At 39.7% G+C, this 19241-nt stretch overlaps 1 protein-coding gene across 1 annotated transcript in view; it reads left to right on the forward strand.

The window, feature by feature from the left end:
• Positions 1-19241, forward strand: part of FRAS1 (Fraser extracellular matrix complex subunit 1) — a 268392-nt gene that overhangs the window by 105989 nt on the left and 143162 nt on the right. The window contains 7 exon segments of the mRNA XM_023750302.1: positions 3188-3334; positions 5731-5871; positions 6795-6935; positions 8454-8598; positions 11990-12256; positions 15671-15755; positions 18448-18774. Of these exon segments, the coding sequence (XP_023606070.1) occupies positions 3188-3334; positions 5731-5871; positions 6795-6935; positions 8454-8598; positions 11990-12256; positions 15671-15755; positions 18448-18774 (1253 nt within the window).

The raw sequence follows: 19241 nt of genomic DNA on the forward strand, positions 1-19241 counted from the left end.
ATTTTATGTCCTAGGAAATACAATGTTGGAGCAATTATAGAGTAGTGGTTAGGAGAGTTGGCTCAAGAGTCAGGAGTTCAAATCCTACCTACCACTTACTAGCTTTGTTACCTTGAGCAAGTAAATTAATCACTAGTTCACTCATCTCTTTCTTCACTGTCTATTATCCATGGAGTTAGTGACCTTAGAGAACTGCACCTGCTACTCCAGATGTGGTCATACCAACATGACTGCAATAGGACTAATACCTCATAGGTTAGAGAAATGCTCCTTACCCACATCCCTCCGAAGATGGAAGCTGAGGACCTAAGGGGCTCTGGTATGTACAGAACTGCCCTGAGTGAGACAAGCACATTTGCAGATTGCCTTGGAGAAGGGTGAGGGGATAGATGAGAGAGGAAGAATGGTTCAGATAGGAATAGTGGAAGCCTGTGTGACATTAGTACATCCCTCCAAATCCTCTTAACGTTTCAAGATGCTCATTGTGAATCTATAGTTTTTGGAAGTCAGTGAAGGGGCTGAGTTTTACATTGAGGTGGCAAGGTGAAATGAAAGACTGCATAGAAGGATTCAAGAGCATGGGGCAGACAGAGGCTTGAAGAAGTATTACAGGAAACTCAGCTGTGTAGTCCAAGGAACTGGCATTTGGGCCTCTTTTTGCAGTTCCCTATCAAGTAGGGGGTTCCAGGTGACATTTAGTTTACATGTAGGCTCTTTAGCTCAAGAGTGTATTCATTTCCTTAGTAACCATATCACACTTGTAATAAGCTTTTAATCAACTAAAACTTTCAGATCCTTTTTTATAGGAATTGCTGTCTAAGGCCTTTTGCATCCTCTATTTGTGTTAATTTGTTATGGAACATAAATGTAGGGCTTATAGTTTTGTTTATTTTATCTGAAATAAAGTTTATTGCTTCAACTGGCAAAATAGGTTTGAGTTGTTATTCTTTCAGCTGGTAAAACTTAACTACTGTGTTTCCTATATAGGTATATATGGCATATTTCAATATCATTAGCATGACATCATTGTTTTCATTACAGTTATTAACAAAAATATTGATCAAGTAAAAAATAATGAGTTGGTCATATTACTCTACTAGACATTTCTTTTACCAATTACAAAGATTTCCTGATCACATTTGAGTATGCATTTCAACCGTCTTTAAAACCACCTACAACTACTAGGCCCCTTTACTTTGTATTCACAAGTTTGTCTTTGGGATCATTATCAAACACTTTGCCAAAATTAAGATGCGCCACGTGTAGAAATCCTATTAAAACAAAAAAAAGGTAAAAGTTTATTGTCATGTAAGTTTCCAACATTTAAAATATTCTTTTCTAACTATTCCCAAATTATCTGAAACTCCCATCTAGAATTTTTATGGGCCTTTCATTGCAAATCTACATACTCTAATGAATATGTTATATCATTGCTTTTTCTTATAGGTAAAACAAGAGGTTTTCTTTCTTTTTATTTCACAGGGAGGTGATTTTCCTGCAGTGTGCCTCATGCTTTGATACCCCGTAGATTTAAAACTCCCATGATCACTCTGTAGACTTTTCCTGTGACCTATACTTAGAGAAGATTTCAGAATGAGGCAGAGATGCTAGTGCTTGAGGGTATATAATTAAAATATCTGGCTTCTTTCATTTGTGTAACAAGTGTTTACTAAACACCTACAAGATGATAGATAACCAGTTAGGTGCTGGGATTCTTGCAAGGAACAAAGCAAACCTGGCTTTTACTTTTATGGAGCTTTTAGCTTAAAGGATACAGATGTTAAATAATCACTTAAATGAAAATGGTTATGTGTGGCGTGAAAGAAATGTATGGAGTGTTATAGAAACAGTAACTGGGAGACCTAGTCTAGACTGGAGAATCAGGGAAGGCCTTCTTGAAGAAGAGCCTGGAGAATGAGTACAAGTTAAAGACAAAAGACTTGGAGATTATATTGAGAGGATTCAAATATGTGAGTTAAAATTTATAGGTGAGACAAATAAAGGGAATGATGGAGGAGCAATATTTGTAGAAATGAAAGCTGGAAATTAATTTTTCAGGATTTAGGAAAAATATAAATGTATAGATGAAATTGACCTCTGGAGCTTGAGCAATATGAATGAAAATATTACTCTGGTGGAAACATGGAAAATAGATCGCAAAGGGGTCAGATTAGATTTAGGGAAACTAATTAGGAGACTATGGTAGCAGTCCAGCAGGAGATGATGATGGCTGGATCTATTGGTGGCATGTGTGGATATGGAGAAAAGCAAAAAGTTCTGAGAATTACATAGGAGAGTTCAATAAATAGGATCCAGTGAGTGATTGGGAGTGAGGAAAAGGGGCTGTCAAAATAGACTCCCAGGTTTCTAGCATGAACAGTTGAGTAGATGGAGAAATGCCAGTTGCTCAGTTAGGGAAGATGGGAGTATGATCAGATTTAGGAATCATCCCCCAATGCCTAAATTAAGTAAATGGTTGCTAAGAATCACAACTGGGCAAATCAATAAGCCAGGTCACCTTTAAGTCCATTGTATCTTAAAATTGATGCCTAATTTTAATCTTGACATCACATAAACTCTGAATCTATGTCATTAACTAAGAGGGCTTGATTCCTTAAGAAGTAAGGTTCAGCCGGAACCGGTTTGGCTCAGTGGATAGAGCGTCGGCCTGCGGACTGAAAGGTCCCAGGTTCGATTCCGGTCGAGGGCATGTACCTGGGTTGCAGGCACATCCCCAGTGGGAGATGTGCAGGAGGCAGCTGATCGATGTCTCTCTCTCATCGATGTTTCTAACTCTCTATCTCTCTCCCTTCCTCTCTGTAAAAAATCAATAAAATATATTAAAAAAGAAGTAAGGTTCAAATAAAACTCTGGACTATCTATCATTTCAGAGATCTCGGGCTAAGTATAAATTCTGTTGCTGAATCACAAGGCAATTTGAATGTGGGATTTCCATTCGTGGGTTTATAATTTATCTTTTCTGGAAAATAAGATTATCTTTTTTTAATGTTGGAAAATAAGACTAACATTCTGTGTTTCTGTTGATCACAGGGGAGGGCTATGAGCCATAATTAAGGAACAGGTTGGAGCTGGGCTTTGTTTCTTTGCAGCATCTGTCTAGGTTTGATCAGTATGTCAGTATTTGCAATTGTAATCATCTGGTCATTTTCTTTTCCTCTCTGCTCAGCATGCAACCCGCACTGTGGAAGCTGTGATTCACAGGCCAGCTGTACCTCCTGCCGAGATCCAAACAAGGTCCTGCTCTTGGGGGATTGTCAGAATGAGAACTGTGCCCCACAGTACTATCTTGACTTCTCCACCAAGACATGCAAAGGTGAAGCTCGTCCTGAATTGTACAGTTCTTTTACCAGTGATGCCCCTTTACTATAGATGTTCATCCCCCACCTTGGGAAAATACTGTCATCGTGCATTTAGACTTTCTCTGATGATAGCAAGAGTCATTATGTATGTATGTATTCATGTATTCACTCATTAATTTATGTATTAAAGGTCCAAGCAGGGAGATGAAAAATATTTATTAGGTTAAACAAATATTTTTGAGCACCTACTATGTACCAGCCATTGTGTAAGTTAATAGTAACGAGACCAGGGGTGGCAAAGTGAAAACCCTCTGGTTGTATTTGGCCCACCGAATCTTCCAGTGTTTCAAAATGTTTAATATTTGCCTTTTAAAAATCAGAAAACATACCATATAAAAATTGAGATTTTTCTAAGTCAGAAGATCTGGCAAAACTGGATTTGCATTCCCAGAATGCGACAGGAGGTTGGCATGAGTAGCTGTCGTCTCTGTTGGATAGAGCATGCTCTCCGAAGGTCACCACAGCCCTCACTGTTCCCTATTCCATCACACCAGGCCTATTTAAAAGATTTACACTACCTTCCTGGGCCCCATAGGCACTTGCACTTACAACTCTAGAATGCTAGACTCTATGCTTAATGCAGACAGGAGTGTATCTGATTTGTTCATCTCTGCTTAACATACTGAAATGAGTGAAGACACAGTCCCTGTCCTCAAGGAATTTATAATGTCAAAAACCAGTTGCCTTTTTCTTTGTTCTCCGGTGGTTGGAATTCTAGGGGATTTTGCTCTTTGAATGGCAGTGCTCAGCCAGAGGAAAAGCAGAGTTCAAGGGTGATTTTCCTTGCTCTTGTTCTTTCCCTTCTCCATTCCTCCATTCCACATTTCCCTCTGTATCTCCAGTTCTGCCAGGGAAGCTAGGGCTCAGATATGGAGGTCAAACATCTGACCGGTAAACTTGGGATGCTTGAAGCCTTTGCCACATTGCACACTATCCATTCCAGGAAATTCTCCTTGATTGTCAACTTAGGTGGTCTGCTGTGCTCGAGACCAAAGAAGCTTTTCTGTTTCTTCCCTCCTAACCAGTGGTTGTTAGTTTGCGGTGAAAAACAAGATTATCACAAATCCTCCCTGTTGTAAATGATTTCGTAACCATGCTGGCAGTTTTCTAGGCTCTATGTTAGTCATTTTCCCTCAGGACTGATTCAGCCAAATAAATGAGTGAGATTAACTTTATAAATCTTCTTGGAAGCACATGTACTGTCTTGCACGTTTACCTGCTTCCTTGGGACTTAGAAATATTGCATTAAGGAAGAGGGAAAGTGACTAATGAGCGGTTTTCCCAGCTTCTTCTCAGGGAGGGGAGGTGGGCTGAGGCAGCACTGAGTGGAGATATTTCTCCAAGATAAACAGTTCAGCAGCCAACCTTTAGGAAGCTGCTACCATATGTCAGGCACAATGCTGAGTTCTTTACATTCATTATTTCAGTCTTCACAGTAGCCTTATGCAATAGGTACGATTCTTTTTTTTTCAGTTAAAATATATTAAAATTTATTTCAAAATGCATACAATATTATTCTGTTACACTGATTTGGCTTAAGCTCCAAAAATGCTAAAATATTCCTGTGAAATTAGAATAGGTCAATTGTAGAGAAGAAGCATCAGACATTTCGAGTCTATACATACTCTTCAAGGATGAGGATTTCCATGTTTAGAGAACATCATGTCCCTAATTATTTATTGTGGCTCAAGTCTAATTCACCCATGCTTTATTTTAATTCTGCTCAAATATTTCTAGAATTCCAAAGTATCTCTAGCACCAGTTCCCTGACAAACTTAGCTGTTCAAATTAAACCAACTATTTTTCCATACCCTGGATGAGATAGATGATAAAAATGCAAACACACACTCACACAAAAAACACACACACAAAGAAACTATTTTTGCACCATTAATAGTTCCTTTTTCATAAATATTATTTTAAGTATCTGAGCACCTTACCCACAACAAACCATGTATTTATACCCCACAAATCTTCCCATGCAGAGATTTTACATACTACTATGCAAATTGGCCACTCCCTACAGCAGGCTTTGCATGAAGATGTGTGACTCAGGGATAAAGAACTGGGGGCTTGTGGAATAAGATCGAGTTGACTTGGCTCCTCAGCAGCCCCACTGACAAACAGGCTCAAAAGCAGGAGCGATCCATGTACACGCTCATGTCTAACATCATTAGGAAACACTAAACCTCAGAGAAGTGCCCAGGCTACTATCAGTAGAGTCGCTAGAGCTCACTTGTCTGACATCTCTTACGTGGGACTCACTTTCCCCCTTGCAGCTGCAGGCAGCATCCTCATAAATTAGGTGAGGACAGAAAGGAAGCTGGTCTAACGTGGCCTTTCTTTCTAGAGTGTGATTGGAGTTGCAATGCGTGCAGCGGGCCTCTGAGGACAGACTGCCTGCAGTGCATGGATGGCTACGTTCTCCAGGACAGCACCTGTGTGGAGCAGTGCGCACCATCATTCTACCGGGACTCGGGCCTCTGCAAGGGTAAGTGTCTGGAGCTCCTACTCTGTACTCATCCAAGCTTCAGCCTCTTCTCGTTGTACTGTTCTGAGAAGGAACCTGTGGCTGGTTCCCATCCTGGCTTTGTATCTAATTTCTGGTTTCTTTTCTAAGAACTTTTCTTTGGTATAATGAAAATGTCGTTTTCCTTTCTCTGGTGCCCAAATACATTTCCTAAAATTTGAGGGCACTATGGAAATAATGGGAGTGTAGGGCCATGGAAACAGGTATGTTTGGGCCATTACCTTTGGGTTTTCTTAAAAATTGAACAGGTCTGCACTCCAGATGGGAAGGTCTGTGTCCTCTGGTCCCTTGAGTACATGGACAGACCTCATTATTCACCATCTGTTTCCCACAGCCCTCCATACAGCTTATATCTCACCATCACCTTTCTCTGGTCCAGGACCCCCGTCAGCTCAATTTAACTCCACAAAATCTTCAGACCCTGAAATGCCCACCCAAAGTGCCCAGAAAACGTTCTTGGGAGCATTGTTGAGAGACTCTGATAACTGACTGGGTGAGTCAGGAAAAGATTGACATTTCAGCAAAAATGGTACAGAGAGCCAAGGACTAGTTAATAACAATAATGGCTAATACCTGTTCATTTCTAGTTTGCCTAGTATTTTCCATTATTTAATTTGATCTTCACCCAGGGAGCTAGGGGGATAGTACGCCCACCCCCATTTTGTAGGAGAGACCACTAGGCTCAGAGAAGTGGAGTAACTAGTTCTCTCCTCCAGCTGGTAGTATGACAGTCTCAACCAGGAGCCCGACTCCTTGCTCCTGTCTGCAGCTTTGCCCAGCCACAAGGTTATATCGCTCATTGATGTCTAACACTGCCTCACTGTCAGGACCAGGAGCCCCTGGGAAAGCCATACACATTCCTGTCGACTTGACTTGTCTTTCAGGCTGTGACAGCCACTGTCTCCAGTGTCAAGGTCCCCAGGAGTGTACTCGCTGTGAGGAACCATTTCTCCTCTTGGGAGCCCAGTGTGTCCAGGAATGCGGGAAGGGATACTTTGCAGATCATGCCAGTCGCAAATGTGCAGGTAACTTGGAAACCAGGCTGAATTCTCTGGAAAAACGTAAAGGAGCAAGCTATTCAGGTGTGCTGATCCTCAGGTAACCAAGGAGAATTGGAATCAGAAGTAGCATGAAAACCCAGGGAGCTTGGCCTAAGCAATTGATGACTTCCCATGCACTCCGCCAATTGCTGGTTAAATGGAATATAGAAGAGCAGGCCAATAATTCTCTTGCACAAATCAATATTGTCCCTAACAGTCTTTATGGAAATGAGGCCAATATTTTATGGAATGTAAAGCTTACGTATACCCATTAAGAGTGGATCAGCCCTGTAGATATGAGCATAGAATTTTCAGTGTGTAGACTAAATAACCAGTGATCCTGATAGTTGCCATAATATCCTTGAAGAGTAGAATTTCTGGAGATACGTTAGTGAGACACATTAATCTTTTATTATGAAACTAAAGTTAAGCCCAGAGTCTAAATTACCTTGTCTATTGAGTTATGGAGGAGAGTTTCCTTAGTGTGTTCTCATCATTTCTGTCAAAACTTAGTACTGTTTGCCCCACTTTAATGAACACCTGACATTTAATAGTAATGCCATTACCCAGGCTTAGCATTTTATACTTCACCAAATTTCCTTCATCAGCATTGTATCATTTGATATTTACAATGGCCTGGTAAAATATGGCAGGCACTACGAATCCTGTTTTGCAAGTGAAAAAAAAAAATAACAACACACACACACACACACACACACACACACAGGAAAATCAAAGAGGCTAAGAGTATTAAACAGGGCAACATAAAATAAAATATTAAACCCAAGTTGTTTTGTTCTAATCCAGTGCCTTTTAAACTGTACTGTGCTGCATTTCTCTAACAAAATCTTCTTTACTGAAGCAGAAAAATAATTCTAGATTATTAACTTGACCCAAAGAAATCATCTATGGTCCTTTAAATAGCTTGATCACCTATTGCATTTAAAATACTAATAATTAAAAAAAATAGGAGCGTAGCAGTGATAGTTGTAGTGCGATTGAGCCCTTTTGTGTGCCAGGCACTGTTCTACTCACGACGTACATAGCACATGCATTCCTCCCAACAATCATTTGTATTAGGTGCTATCAGTTTCCCCATTTTTTAAAAAAGAAACTTGCACCACAGATTGTTAGAGGAACTTACCCATGTTTGGCAGCTGGTAAGTGGTAGCGGAGGAACGGTACCCAGAAAGGGCCTATGCTCTTAATCATTATAAACTGCCTCTCTTACAAGTCAATATGGTTAACTTTCTAAACAATTCATTTATGTGAAACATTTTCAGATCACAGTGTATAAGGCAAGAGTGCTCCTCCCTATCACTTCCCTTCCGAGGGTTGATCAGCTCTCTGTGAAATTCTGGAAGAGACTGTTGGAATTCTCTTTTGCTGCAGTTGGCGGCCATGTGTGCTTGTGCTCTCACTCTTCTTTGCTTTACCACGGTGGCCCTGGCTGGGTGCCCGTGCCTTTGTTGTGCATCATTTAGTGTGTCCTCTCTTCAATAGCCTGCCCTCGGAGGTGCTTGCAGTGCAGCCACAGAAGCCGGTGTCACCGCTGTGACCATGGGTTCTCTCTGAAAAGTGGCCTTTGCGTTTCCAACTGTGTTCCTGGCTTCTCTGCCCACTCATCTAACGAAACATGTGCTGGTAAGTACTTCTCCACTGGTGGCTGATGAGTTCACCTGCAGTTTCTACATGCAGAGGCTGTGTGTGCACATGCAGTGGACTCGTGTGGTATAAAATGCAGGATTCCCATTCCTGGGGAAAACACCGGTGCCACTAGGAATAAGGAAATCTTTATAGAACGTGAGAGCTTGGGAAAACTCAACTTCTAAACTTTTTAGAGAAGAAAAAGAAGCAATCTTTTTAAAAAGTGAACTGTGCCCTTGCCGGTTGCTCAGTGGCTAGAGCGTTGCCCTGCAGACCAAGATCCTGGGTTTGATTCCTGGTCCAGGGCATGTACTTTAGTTGCAGGTTCAATCCTCAGCCCCCATTGGGCGTGTGTGGTAGGCAACCAGTCGTTGTGTCTCTCACATTCATGTTTCTCTCTCTCCCTTCCACTCTCTCTAAAAATCAATGGAAAAATATCCTCGGGTGAGGATAAATAAATAAATAAATAAATAGAAAGTCAACTGTCAGATCAGAAATTTGGCATAAAACTTACTTATGTTCCTGAATTACAACTATGTTGCAGAAAATTACATATATACTTATATAGATATAATTTATTTATATTTATATAAACTTGTAGAGCTGATAATGCCAGGATGCAATGGTGCATCCTTTGTGCACATGCTGGAGATAACTTATAAATAAATAATGAATAGTGTGAGGAGCTTGCCCCATTAGGTTCATACATTTGAAGCAAATAGATTTCAAGCCATATTGTTTGTCATTAAGAATGAGGTAACAGCCCTAGCTGGTTTGGCTCAGTGGATAGAGCATCGGCCTGTGGACTGAGGGGTCCCAGGTTTAATTCTGGTCAAGGGCACATGCCCGGGTTAGGGCTCAATCCCCAGTGTGGGGCGTGAAGGAGGCGGCCAATGAATAATTCGCTCTCATCATTGATGTTTCTATCTCTCTCTCCCTCTCCCTTCCTCTCTGAAATCAATAAAAATATATTTTAAAAAAAGAATGAGGTAACAAGTTAAAAGGGTGGAGCTAGTCTTGTCCAAAATATCAATGAACACTTTATATAACAAAGAGAAGCAAATTTAAATTGTCTTAATTTTCAACCTCAAAAGTTTGAGAGGGGAATAAAACTTGGGAGTTCTGTTATAGCTGAGCATTCCTTTGCTTTGTGTACCCTTTATCAATAACAGGAGGCATACTTTAATGCATGCAGTCGGTCATATTTTCCATCTCTGTATTTCTGACCTCTAAAGATATTAAAACTTCACATGAGAAAAAGTATCTTTGGCTTATTTTATTGGGATCCTTCTAGAAACAACAAGTACTTGAGAGTCAGCTTGTTCCTCTTAGGATGTAATACAAGTCAATGTGCGAATGTGAATTACTCTCACCTTCGTTAGTAATCTTACAATAGAAGAAGTCCCCCTGAAAGTTGGCATCGGTAACTGTCCTGTCTGGCCTACCTTTCAAGTCCAGGCAAAACAACTCGCAGGGGACAGAATGGTCAGAAATCCTAATTCATCCATCAGATGTTTCCTGTGGACAAAGATTGTAAAACTTTTAAACAAAGTGTGTATATTTCACATGAATTCTAATATAAGCCATTGATAATCCCACTTCAATGGAGATTAACTGGTACTATTCTAGCATTGGTATTAAACACTTACCTCTTTTCTTGCCCTTGGTGGGTCTGATGGCCAGATATGACAGATGTCTTAGGATTGTGGTTCTCAACCCTGGCGCCTATTGGGATTGATTGCCTGAGAGTTTGTAAAATCATGAAGGGCCCACCCCAGAACATGTAAGTCAAGATCTCTGGTGGTGGAGCTCAAGTATCAGTATTGTTGTGATTCTTTATTGCTATTATTATTGAATATAATTTCCATACCATAAAATACCATAAAATTCACCCTTTAAAGTATACAATGCAGCGATATTTCGTATATTTTTAGTATATTCACAAAGTTATGCATCCATCACCACTATCTAATTCCAATACACTTTACTTACCCTAAAGAGAAATTCAGTAACAATTAGGAGTCTTCCCCCATCACTCCCTCACCACAGCCGCTGGCTACCACTGATCTACTTTCTGTCTGTACGAATTTGCCTATTTTGGACATTTCACATAAATGGAGTCATACAATATGTGGCCTTTAATGTCTGGCTTCTTCCACTTGGCATAACGTTTTCAAAGTTTCTCCATTTGTAACATGTATCAGTATGCCATTTCTTTTTTTATGCTTGAATAATATTCCATTGTGTGGATATACCACCTTTTTATTCCTTCATCAGTTGAACATTTGGCTTGTTTCCACTTTTGACCTATTATGAATAATGCTGCTATGAACATTTGTGTAGAAGTTTTTGTATGGATATATGTTTTTAATTCTCTTGAGGATATGTCCAAGAGCAAAATTGGTGGGTCATATGATAGTAGCTCTATATTTAATTATCTGAGGAACTACAAGACTGTTTTCCCAAGTAGCTACACTGCTTTACATTCCTACCAGCAATATATGAGGGTTTTAATTTCTCCACATCCTCAGGAACAGGTTTTACCATCATTCCTAGTGGGTGTGAAGTGGCATCATTTTGTGGTTTTAATTCGCATTTTCCTGATTGTTAATGATGTTGAGCACCTTTTCGTTGTGCTTATTGGCCTTTTTATACCTTCTTTGGGGAAATGCTTATTCAAATTCTTTGCTTATTTTAAAATTGGGTTGTCTTTACTGCATTGGAAGAGTCCTTTATATATTCTGGATTCAAGTTCAGTTTCAGGGATATCTGACTTGTAAATATTTTATCTCATTCTGTGGGCTGTCTTTTCACTTTCTTGCTGGTGTCCTGGTGAAGCACAACATTTTTTTTTTTTTTTAGTTTTAATGATGTCTAATATATCTATTTTTTTCTTTTGTCACATGTGCTTTCTGTGTTATAGCTAAGAAAGCATTGCCTAATTCAAGTTCACAAAGATTTACTCCTTATTTTCTTCTAGGAGTTTTATAGTTTAACACAGGGATGGGGAACTTGTTTTCTGCCAAGGGCCATTTGGATATTTATATCATCATTAGTGGGCCATAAAAAAATTAACTTAAAATTAGCCTGCGATATTTGGTCAAACATTTAATTAACTCACCCCTAATACCTAGGCAGGGCCAGACCAAATGATTTCGTATTTGGTCCTCAGGCTGGACATTCCCCACCCCTGTAAAAGAGCCTGTGTTCTTTCCCTGTGCATCCACAGTGAGAACCACTGGATTAGAAGGAAGCTTATGGTGGACAGTAGCCTAGAGCCTCATCTTTGTAGCTCTCTGAATGAATATTGCAAGCCTATTTCTTTAAATACACACATACCTCTAATTTGTGAATTACCAAGCCTGACCTTTGGATCCATGTTTTCCAGGCAGAACACACACTCCTGGTCTTCATGTGAATGGTTCTCTCACCCTGGCCATTGGTTTAATGAAGCCACTGGATTTTTCCCTCCTGAACGTCCAAGACCAGGATGGCAGGGTCGAAGACCTCCTGTTCCATGTTGTGAGCACGCCCACCAACGGGCAGCTAGCGCTCTCGAGGAATGGGAAAGAGGTGCAACTCGACAAGGCTGGCCATTTTAGCTGGAAGGATGTGAATGAGAAAAAAGTGCGCTTTGTGCACAGCAAAGAAAAGCCCAGGTGACTCCGTGTTCCATTGTTTTCCTCCTGCCTCCTTTCCACCAGTGCTGTGCACCTCCCTCATCCCCCAAACTCCCCTTTTCTCCACAGTTATCCCCTTCTCCTCTGAGAAAGATCCATACTCCACAAGTGCCAAATGCTTTCAGCTGCCTGTCATCATTTCCCTGTAATTGCTCAGAGAGTGTGCTTCTGTTAGAGGCATTTTCATTTTATCACATAATTATGGGTAATTCTCTGATGTGACAGGAAAGATCCTGGTACAATTACCCAGCTTTCTGGCCCAGCAGAAACAAAACTAGTTATATACCCAGATGCTCCAGCTGCTTCTTCAACATTAGTGTAATATACTGGGAGGAGGGAGTGGCTGGAGGATAGAGTGCACGCTTTGCAAGGTGTTGTATGGGTCTTAGAATTTCAGAGTTGGAAGGAAACAAAGAGTCACAGTTTACTTTCCATTATCCACTTTATGGGATTAATTGTGGTTAATATTTAAGCCTGATCCAGTTTTCCTCTGATGTCTAGCATACTTCTGGCTGTCTTCCCCGCCCCAGCTGACATATGCTTCAGGAATGCAATTGAATGTTAACACTAACCCAAGCAAATATAGCCATGTAATTAGCAGAGTAATTCCACTAAGCAGAAATCAGAGAATGCACCCCAAAGATTAGCCTCTTGGATTATCCTTCACCCTGCTCTGCTTCATTAGTGCAGGAAATTCAGACTAGTTTATTTGTAAACAAGGAGTTGATACCCAGGGAATAGTGATAAGGAAACAGTGAATATTTTCTACTGTCACCACTAAACTTGAGATTTTGTTTAAGGTTTGGGCTAGGACATAGGTGGGGAGAAAAGTAAATGGCACTTTCTCCACTTGCAGTTGAGAGCTGGTGAGCAAAGAAACTCTTATAGAAATAAGAACAAGTAACATTCACTGAACACTAGCTATTAGCCAGGCACTGTGTTAACTACTTTATGTAAATTCTGTTTATTTGTATTCCCAGTCTCCAGGCCTTCAGAGTATAAAGTAACCTTACCCAAGGCCTTGCATCCTATGATGCACAGCTCAGACTCCAACCCAAGGCTTTCTGATTCCACAGCCCATGCCTTTAGCCACTATGATTTCTGTCTTAATAATAGTAGGAATAACGGGCATGCTTCCATCTCCGCGGGCATGCAGAAGTATTGCTGTAAACGGTGCTTAAAACTCTAGTACTTGATGCTATAGAATCACCTGTCAAACTCATGCTCCATCTCCTGCATTCCTTTTGCTGCAAGTATAGTTAAATGTTTGCATATCTCATACACACACACACACACACACACACACACACACACCTGTAGTTGTTTGTCTTGGAATCACTTGTGAAATGTGTATAAAGTACTTAAAGCTTCAAAGACAACCAAAGTGAAAACCCTCTTGTTTCTCTAAGCTTACCTTTTTAATCTCTCATCATCTATTTCCTCACAGAGTCAGCTTTGTACCCATAAACAGGACAATGAATGGCAACTATTTTTAGGGAATTTTTAGCACCTTTTTGGGGTACACATTTAACATTGGATTTTCTTTATCTAAAAATTTAAACAAAAGAAAGAATAAGAGGAATAGTAAAAGAAACAGGCTTGGCAGAAACTCATGAAAAAAGGAAATGGTATGTATCCGAATGATACAAAAACAAAAGACACAACCTGCCACACAGGTTTGTGGTTTTGTTTTCCCCCGTGCAAACACTGACCCTGATTCTTTAGGACTGGAATTCTTTAGGATTGCATTCCTCTAGGGTTGGAATGCTCCTGTGGAGTACGAGACAGATTGTAAATATAGTCATAGGAGACGAGATAAGCTCCATTGCTGAGATGCTGAGCACAGTTATTGGAAGCTCACTGCCAACAAAAATTCATTTTCCCCCAGTAGGTTGGGAGTAACTAGCCCATTATTTGTATTCTCTTGAAAGCTGCAAGTGGGGATGGAGAGGAGCAGGATTTAAATGGGGCAGAAAATGAAGGGAAAAATAAAATTGGAGGGAATACAGCAAACTTTTTTAAATTAAGTTTTCTGAGGTACAGTTTGCATTTAATAAAATTTCCTATTTTAAATTACTGTTCTATGAGTGTTAACAAATGTATACTGTCTTTCAGTCTTGAGAACACAACCACATTCAAGGCATAAAACCCCCAAAACTCCATTTACAGTCACTACCTTCCCCAGTTCCTGGTAAACACTGATCTGTTTTCACCCTTGTAGTTTTGCCCTTTTTGAAATGTCATGTGAATGGAATCAGCAAGTATGTAATCTTTTGTTTCTGGCTTTTGCCGTAATGCTTTTGAGATCCATCCACATTCTTTCATGTATTGATAGTTAATTCCAAGAATACCTTTTAAAGAACTTTGAAAACAGTGGTCCTACCATAGACCAGGATTCAAACCTCTCATATACATTAATTATGTCTTATCAGGCCACAGTGAGTTCTGTGCTTGGTTTGGCTTGAAGCGGGCAACTCCCACCTTTCCTTCTAGTAGTCTCTGAAGCTGTTGAAACAACACTCTTTATGAGAAGTACAAACCACAACAAAGAGTGAGCCTTATTTTGTTTTCTTAATTAGGATTCTTTGGTTGTAAGTAAAGGAAGTCAACTTGAACTAGATTAAGGAAATAGTAAGGTGTGTTGTAACATTGCAGGTGTGGCCTAGATCTCAAACACATTAAGGGCAATGGGCCCCAGGGCCAGCCTGGAAGCTAGAACCAGGACCAGGAAGCAGTACTCGGTTCTTTCTCTTGTCTCTGTGTCTTGGCTCATAGGCTTCATTGACCTCTCTCCTACAAACCGGCTTCCTCCACATCCTCATCCACACTATGGTTTCCCAATAGTCAATAATCAGACATCCTTCCCTAGTCAAGTCTACATTAAATGTTGCATGTGTGTGGCTGGACAGGGAGGTGGCTAGAGTTATGTAATGAAAGCATTGCAAATATTGTTATTTGGGACCCACTCATATGAATTGGGTAGGACGTGGCAAGAGGATTTGCAGGGACTAGGGACTCATTGAGATCTACTCAAAGGTTTTGAAAGATTCCTTTTTCATTCTTTAGTTTTATTTACCATTAGCCTACAATATATTACTAACCTTTCTTGGCCCCAAAACTGATTTTCAACCTTTTATAGATTCAATTTAGAAAAATAGGGAAAAATTATATAATTGTTATAATGAGATCTAAGAACACACAATAGTTTTGTCTGCATTTCACTAGGTTCATATTTATCTGGTCATTATTATTTATAGTATGAATTTTATATCACTGTAGTGGTTTGATCCAAATTCATCCATTTCATAGCCTGGAAATGTTTTTAATCATTGTCATTCTAATGACTAATTTAATGGTTGCATTTTCTCATTTCTTCTTTGGAATTTCTTTTAGGAAAGGTTACTTTTCCCTGAAAATTAGTGACCAGCAGTTCTTCTCTGAGCCACAGCTGATCAATATACAAGCATTTTCAACACAGGTAATAAAAATGCCACACTATTAATAATTTTATGTGTCTACCAATTCTCAAGCACCAATAAAGATTTCTTGTAGTTGTAGATAAATGAATGAGCTGAATTAATCTTGTCTCAGTTTTCTCTGAAATAATTTTTTAATGCTTCTAGGCAATAACAATAGCAGCAACCATTACTAATACATCTGCAATACTCTTTGTAGTGTTTCTCATTTAATCCTCATGCCATCCCCATGAGGTATTATTATCCCCAATTTACAAGTGAGAACTCTAAGTCACAAGGAGCTTAAGTAACTTGTCTATGGTGATACACCTGATTAATAGAGAGCCAAGATCTGTGCTCATTAACTCTGAATGCAGATTCTATGTTCTTGATCATTAGATTATGGTGCCATCTTTTGCTATACTGAATCGGAAACTAGTCCATCATAATAATTTGAAGTGGTTCTAGTTCTTAAGACTTTCCTTATTCTTAGATGAGTTAGTTTTGTAAATCTTTCTCTCTCATGGGTATGGGATTATGTTGGCTACTTTTGCCTTATCTACTATGCAGCCAGACTGCATTTATCTTAGTTGGCAGAAGTTAGATGATCTTATTAAGGATATTCTTAAATGTTGTGCCACTGTGGTCATCAGCCAAGCACTGGTCTGAGGAAATCATGGTAGCTGTTGTAAAACTCAGTGTGATGATTCTTCTCTTCTCATCACTCATCTCTGTCAAGTTGTACTTATGTGTGCAGAATACATATAGTGGTAGAAACTCTGAGTAATTGGGCTTGAGAATTTGAACAGCTGAAATGTGCAAAGAGAGCAGGAAGATAGATATACTCTTAAGTTGTGAATGGCAAGAGAAAGGGACATCATGAGGAGCCAAGGCTACCTAAATATCCAGATCTCAGGAGCGTATTAGACATGATTCAAGGAAGGACATGAGGTCATTGTTTTTAAACTGATATTTTTATATCTTTGGTCCAAAAATGAAAGGACTGTAGACTGTGAACCAGAAGCGGCTGCCAAATGATATGAGCAGCCCAGCTCAGCTCTTCTTGATGGCATTCTCACGTCAGGGATGACTGAAATTAAGGAATGATTAGAAATTGGTCCTAAATTAATTTGATCTCAGAGTTGAGCTAAGAATATGAATTTTGTTTTAATTGTAGCTAAAATGTGATCTCTGTAAATATGGGCCAGAGGGTGACATCAAGCCTCAGGACTTATTGACTTAGATGTTTTTCAGTACTTAAGCTTAGGAGTTTTGTTTTGTTCTTTTTGTTTGTGTGATATAGTTACGCTAAACATGTGAATAAAAGGCCTAGTGTAGGTGTAAGCAAGTGGCTTTCTCACCGAGATGGTGAGTTCTGATGGTTCCCTGATACTTTTTGTTTTCCTGAAATCAAGTGAGTAGATAGTGAGGGCACATTTTTATTTTATTTATGAGAAACTTTTATCATTTTAACTTTTCAAAAATGGGATTTTAGAAATGAATTTTAACTTATTTTTGTTCCTTTACATTTCTGTGATATTTGAACATGGTCTTGAGGCTCCATGGCCTTTTCTCATGTAAGTTAAGTCAATCTTTTCCATTTATGGATTTTGATATCACCTTTGACTTCTCTCTTTAGAATCCAAGAGGCCTTTCATTCCCATGTGTAGAATCACAGCTTTGAGTTTTCACTTGGGAATTCTCAGTAGCTATTTTCTAGTTTCCCATTATGTGATTATTATAATCATGCATTCATTAGACATTACTCTAATAGATATTGAAATTCCCAGGAGGTCAGGAGGGCTAGTTTTAAAAGAAAGCCATTTGGATTAAAGAAGGCAATGTGCTGAGAAAAGTCCTAGATGGTTCAACTTCAGAGGATATAAAAAACTGAGAGAATGTTTTTTTTGGCTTCTGGCCTTGATATATATTTTTTTTCAGGGATTTTTTCTATTACGGTTCATTAACTTTTATCTTTGTGAAGGAACATTTTATCTGCTTACTCAAGTTGGTAAGAGCACACCTGATAGTCCTAAGGAAACATATTAAAATTTGCTATATGAGCAGTGCCACTTGAATTAACCAGGTGCTTGCCTTACTCAGATCAGGATCTTGTCAGGATTTATAACCTGAGCTGGGTTGGGTCCCTTCAAGATATGAATGAAACAGCTTGAAGAAAATTACTGGGAGGGACCAGAAATAGCATGAATTCAGAATGCAAAATTATCTTACTCAAAGTCAGCATGCTGCAACATGGACTGGAATGAAGTTCTCAACTGCCAACACAAATGCAAAAATTCCATACGTCTTTTATCATCTCTTGGATGCAGACAACTGACCGGGTTGCCTGACCCTGATCTGATCACAGTTACAGTGAAGGGGATGTGGTATAACTCAAGACAGCAGAGACTTCAAAGATTTAGAAGCGAGCAGTTGTCCTTGGTGGCCTCTGATGAATGCTGTAGTCCTGAAGTGGCTAGAGATGCCTCCAGAATCAGAGATGTGAACCTTATTTGCTGTGATTCCTATGACCAATCCTATCTTTGACAAATACTGTGAATACGCAATAGTTTGGCACTTTGCCAGAACATCTAGAGTTCTGTAAAAAGCATCAAAATATCAATTAAGTTGCACACAACTGATATCTAGCCCACTGGGTGGTCCTCTCTTTTCCTGCTCAATGCTTTCTTTCTCTTCTTCTCCTTCATTCCACAGCCCCCCTATGTACTGAGAAATGAGGCTCTCCACATTAGCAGAGGAGAGAGGGGAACCATCACCACCCAGCTGCTTGACATCCGAGATGATGACAATCCACAGGATGTGATAGTTGAAGTGCTGGATCCTCCACTTCATGGCCAATTGCTTCAAACACTTCAGTCCCCTGCAACCCCTGTCTATCAGTTCCGGCTGGATGAAGTCTCCAGGGGCCTTCTCTACTACGCTCACGATGGTTTGGATAGCACATCTGATGTTGCAGTCTTGCAAGCCAATGATGGATACTCTTTCCAAAATATACTGTTCCACGTGAAGATTGTGCCCAAGGTACGTGTCATTCCAAAAGGTACCATTTCCTTTCTCCTAGATGTTAAGTTTTGTTGATGATATCATTTTTTAATTTCATAAAGATATGGGTGGTTATTTATTCCATTTGTTAAGCACCTATTATGGGGATACTTAGGACATTCAAAGATGAAGAGAACATATTACCCAATCCCAGGAGCAGTATATATTTTGTTAGGAGCACCTTTGATTTGAAAAACCTGGCCCCATTCTCTCTACAAAAGGTAAACTTTTAAATCTTTTTGTTGACTTGCTTCCATAAAAGTGCTTCATTGTCCACGGATCCTTTTGTCTCCTGCCTAAGCATGATCATAATCGAATGCACCCCTGTTCTTGTCTGCTCTTCTAAAACAGTTCGTGAAATATGTAAAGCTCATAGTCCAGGTCTCATAATGCATCAAAAAGGATGAGTTCAGCTATTCTGTTAGCCCACAGAAGCAGGAGTGGGA

The sequence above is a fragment of the Myotis lucifugus genome, unplaced genomic scaffold (assembly GCF_000147115.1).
Source record: "Myotis lucifugus unplaced genomic scaffold, Myoluc2.0 scaffold_12, whole genome shotgun sequence".
NCBI classification, from domain to species: Eukaryota; Metazoa; Chordata; class Mammalia; order Chiroptera; family Vespertilionidae; genus Myotis; species Myotis lucifugus.